This window comes from Bombus impatiens, unplaced genomic scaffold (genome assembly GCF_000188095.3).
Source record: "Bombus impatiens unplaced genomic scaffold, BIMP_2.2 scf_0136, whole genome shotgun sequence".
Taxonomy (NCBI): Eukaryota; Metazoa; Arthropoda; class Insecta; order Hymenoptera; family Apidae; genus Bombus; species Bombus impatiens.
In genome coordinates this window covers 2,691,004-2,695,355 of record NT_176555.1, presented here as the reverse complement: position 1 = coordinate 2,695,355, position 4,352 = coordinate 2,691,004, and the positions used below count along the sequence as shown (strand labels likewise).

At 41.3% G+C, this 4,352-nt stretch overlaps 1 protein-coding gene across 1 annotated transcript in view; it reads left to right on the top strand.

Moving 5' to 3' along the window:
• Positions 1-4,351, top strand: part of LOC117151297 — a gene marked incomplete at its 3' end in the record, with an annotated part of 172,194 nt that extends 167,843 nt beyond the window's left edge. Inside the window, exons 4-5 of the mRNA XM_033319154.1 lie at positions 3,570-3,770; positions 4,193-4,351. Coding sequence (XP_033175045.1) covers positions 3,570-3,770; positions 4,193-4,351 — 360 coding nt within the window. The remainder of the gene's footprint in view (positions 1-3,569; positions 3,771-4,192) is intronic.
• Position 4,352: the final 1 nt, after the last annotated feature.

Here is a 4,352-nt window from a genome sequence, read left to right as displayed (position 1 = left end):
TATCCAAGATGAAATTACTAGATATTACCCGCCTGTATCGTACGCTCTCCTTTCCCCCCAACGGCTATCTCGTTTATAGCTCGAAAGCGTGAATTGGCTATTTTGTGTGGTGCAAGCGATTGCAAGCGATCTATTGGATACTAGGTGAGAAGTAACGTTGACAGCTTTGGCAGAGGTTTCTAAAGATAGTAACAGAGATTGAGAATAGATTTAGTAATTTACGTGTGTATTTGACTAATTAATAGCAGGTGTGTTGTGTAGTACCTACATAAAATAATCAATGATATACCAGATGTGTTACATACATACTGCGTTATGTTATGATCTTCGATATAAACAGAAAAGTATTCGAAATACCAGGGTTGGTTTTATGATAAAATCTCAAATTCGAATAGGTTAGGATAATTAGTTTTGTCGTACATCTATTCATTTTTTCATTTCGATATAGAATACATACAAGATAATTATCGTCGAAAGTCTCCCAAAGTAGCATGTTCTCCTTTTCGTTTACCCTTACTACTTAAAATGCTCCTCGCAATATCCTTGCAACTAGTATCTCGATATAATGGCCTAACAAAATGATCTAATGTTACGAATAACTTACAGAAATCTTGGTCAAGTCCTTTCATACGATAGTTTGAAGTATCCTGTTACAAATTCTGCCATACATTTCATAGACATACGTTCTCCTGCGCTTTTTTGACACAATTCGCAATACGAAGCGGATCTGCAAGATACAGTGGCCAATTTCTATCGCTCTACTATTCGATAGACACACAAAGGAACCGCGATACGTGGCACATGGCACGCTTTCGCGTTCTCGACTTAATTAAGCCGCATTCTCGATTGGATTGCGCAACTTCTTCCCCTGCGATATGATCTATCTGTAATCACCGCGTGGGAAACAGTTTTTCGCGATCGATATCGATGGAATTTGACTGTCAACCGAGCGATTCGTGCAGATTTTTGTCCGTCTCTGCGACTTTATTATCGTAGTTATTTATGGCGGTGTCTTGGAAAAAGTGATCGATATCGATGCTAGGCGCGGCAGAGAACGCGATAGCGGATACAATGAACGTCGATGGAAATGTCCGATGTATCTATAATGGTTCGCGGTTTTACGGCGAATTAATGAGTGTAATGAATTCCTAAATGAGTTGGCCGATTCGAAGATAACGTCTCCGCTAGGTGTCGGGTTATTGATGGATACACGCGTTTATACGACTCGAGGTGGCGAGAATGGAATGGCTCTGCAGTCGGCTCAGGTTACTCCCGTCTTTTCAAACTGCAATCTGATTTTTCAACATGGCTTGGAATTCGTTGGGCAAGGTACCAGTCCATAGGCAAGGTACTTACTTGGCTGGCAGTGTTTTGATTTATGTGCTACACTTGAGAATACCGTGTTATTAACATTGGAAACACTGTACGGTAATATGCTTTAAAATGGCACTATTTAAATGGTAATTGAAGTTCGATTGCATGACAAATTTCATTTGGCTGAAAATAAATAATTCGGTGAAAGTCAACGTTAGTTTTCTTAGAACGTTTACACGCGTTTAATGATCATGAAAAGAATAAAGTATTTCTGGAATTAGGATTTTCTGAAAATCTGTACGTCGCATGTGATTCTAGCGAGTATGTCAAATTGTACGCAGGGTGGAAAAAGATCGCATAGTTTGATGGCGTGTTCGCGTCGTTTGATTTCCAGCTGTTGGTATGCGGGCAAGGTGTGAGCATTCTACCGGTCGCTTTTATTCGCGTGTCGCACCGTCTAATTGCTTACACGTTGGGTCGCGCATCGATGCGCGTGGGCGAAACACGAGGTTCTGGGAGTAACGTTGCAACGCTGCCCTTTCACCGTTTCTGACAAAGAGAGTCTTCTGGTCGAGACAAGGATTCTACTCGTTCTTGGAATTTTTTCACTCGATTCTATCAGATTCTTAATATCTACCCTAACAACAAAATATTTAGTAATTTACATAAAATCGCAACGATATCATTGCAATATTTGTTGCGTAGAGTTTCATGGATATCTTTCATATTTTTTCTCGTAATAATCGGCTTGTAAAAGACTGTTTGTTATTGATACGAAAACAGGTAGAGCAGGTTTTATTAAGCAATTACAGCCGTGACGATGCCTATTACTGGAAAGTCCTTAAGAGCGAGTCTCAATAAGGAAATAACGAAACGCGCTTACGTGAATACTTGTTCTGTCTGACCTCGTTTTCAGCTTTACGAATGTTTCTGTGTCTCAATAACTCTGTTCTTAAGTAAGGAGCTCCACGAGATTACCTTGTATCTCGATGTAACCATCCAAATTTTTCACATATTTAAATTATCAAGTGCGAGTTCGTGTTATGAAACGCTTTATATCTCAATCGAGTAAAAATTCAATCGCTGTCAGATTAAGTCTTTATCTGTCACAAAAGTCATCATTTATATCGCATAAAAAATTCAAAGTTTCGCCAAGATTCCTAAAAGCCTCGTTAGAGAGCAGCTGGTCTCAGCTATACCAGAATATCAAAATATAAAATCGTTATTTTTTACTTGTATAATTATCGCAGAAAATGGACATTACATTTCATTTTGTTTCTCCAGTTCACAAATGCAATCGGAGTCCAATGAAACTCCATTCGTATTCTCCTCTGACAGAAACGGGTTAAACCGTGGGACAGGTATGACGCGACTAGCAGCGCACGTCTGCTCAATTTTGGGCATATCCGCGTTGATTACCCTCTAATCACCGGTGATTAACGTTCTCTCTCGCGGAGGCTTGGCTTTGCAATTACCCTCCCTTTCTCGTATAACTTATTTAGAGGAATTTCATTAGCCACGAAGCTTCCGGCTTTTAATTAATCGTCCCGATTGTCCGGGGCCCTTTTCATCGCCCCTCTAACGCGACCACGGGGCGATCCAATTGATGTGGGAAACCGAGGGGACCGAGAATCACTATTTTGCGTGTTTGCGTGCATCGTAAACCAATATGGGCCTTCTCTCCCCTCGTGTGTTGAGGTAATTGGAACGCGTTTGTGGGTGTTTTATGTTTCCACAAATTATAGGGGAAATAAATATCGCTGCGGTAATTTATCGGAACTGTCGCGTGGGTTTGCCGAATAGTTTGTTTAAGCATATCGAAAGTCGTAATTATTTCTCTAGTCGAGTATTACTGCCTTCCTTTAAATAAAATGGCTAGTAATACCGAGATAAATCTTAAATCCTTTTGCTACAGGTTAAGAGAAAATGTAGAAATGTATGTGCAGTATAATTTATCGGTCGGTACGAAGTACTTACTTTATTTATTTATTTATAAGCAGAAACTGTTTAACATAAATGAAATGCACGCGAAAGAAAGAAAGCAAAAGTAAAAGAGAAGCAATCTAACATGAAATTTTGACGGTGAAAATATATTTTTCCTTATTGCTCCTTTCGATTCTGCTATTAATATTAGATATTAGTTTATCTCCCGAAGTCTCCTCAGAATTTCGTTCTATATTGTTATATCGTTTCATATAACCTTGAATAACCTTGAGTTGCGAATTAGCATAATAATAAGTATGATTCCGTTGCAGGGAAACGAGTCGGTGGTACCGGAAGGCTGGCCTCTGACGTTGGGCAGACGTGGCCTCGTCCTGCAGCTAGGAGAGCTCGAAGCCTCCGCACTACGTCTCGGGGAATGTTACCTCTGCATACGCAGCGCAGCTGCAGTTGCAACCACCTCGGGGAGCGGCGAAGTTGCCGCTGGTGAAACCGACGAGCGAAATACCGTCGAGGTGAGTCACGTTTCTCTGTCGTCTTTTTCATTCCTATCCGCCGCAAATTGCTCGCGTACTCGTATAATCTTACTAGATTTGTATATAAGATTTGTTCCCTTCATAAAGTTATTTGTGCATGAAGTTTGTGTCCCCTTTGATACAGAGCAACGTGGAGCACGTTTGCACGTGAAACATATCGTCGAAGAACAAATAGTTACGAAGATAATCTCATGAATGAATTAAAATGAAACGCCCAGTATAGTCAATAAACTAATCTACATTCGAATATAGTGTCTCCCCACTGACGTAGCTCAGCCTCCCTACAACTTTCACCAATCTATCCTACATCTTTTTCCACTTCTCATTTGATTTTCACCATCACGCAACCGATCCTGTGTCGTATGTACGTCAAATGCATATATCAACCCTCTTCTACGCAGATCGCAGTAGTTTGGCGAACGACGTCGATGAGGGCTCCAGGGTTCCTCGGTTGGGACCGCGAGGAGAAGTTCATGGACTGGCGGGAGGTGTCTCGAAAGGGGCAGGGGAGCACCGGTGCGGCGAGCAGCAGCCTGGCTGGGCCGCAATCGTCGAGTACCG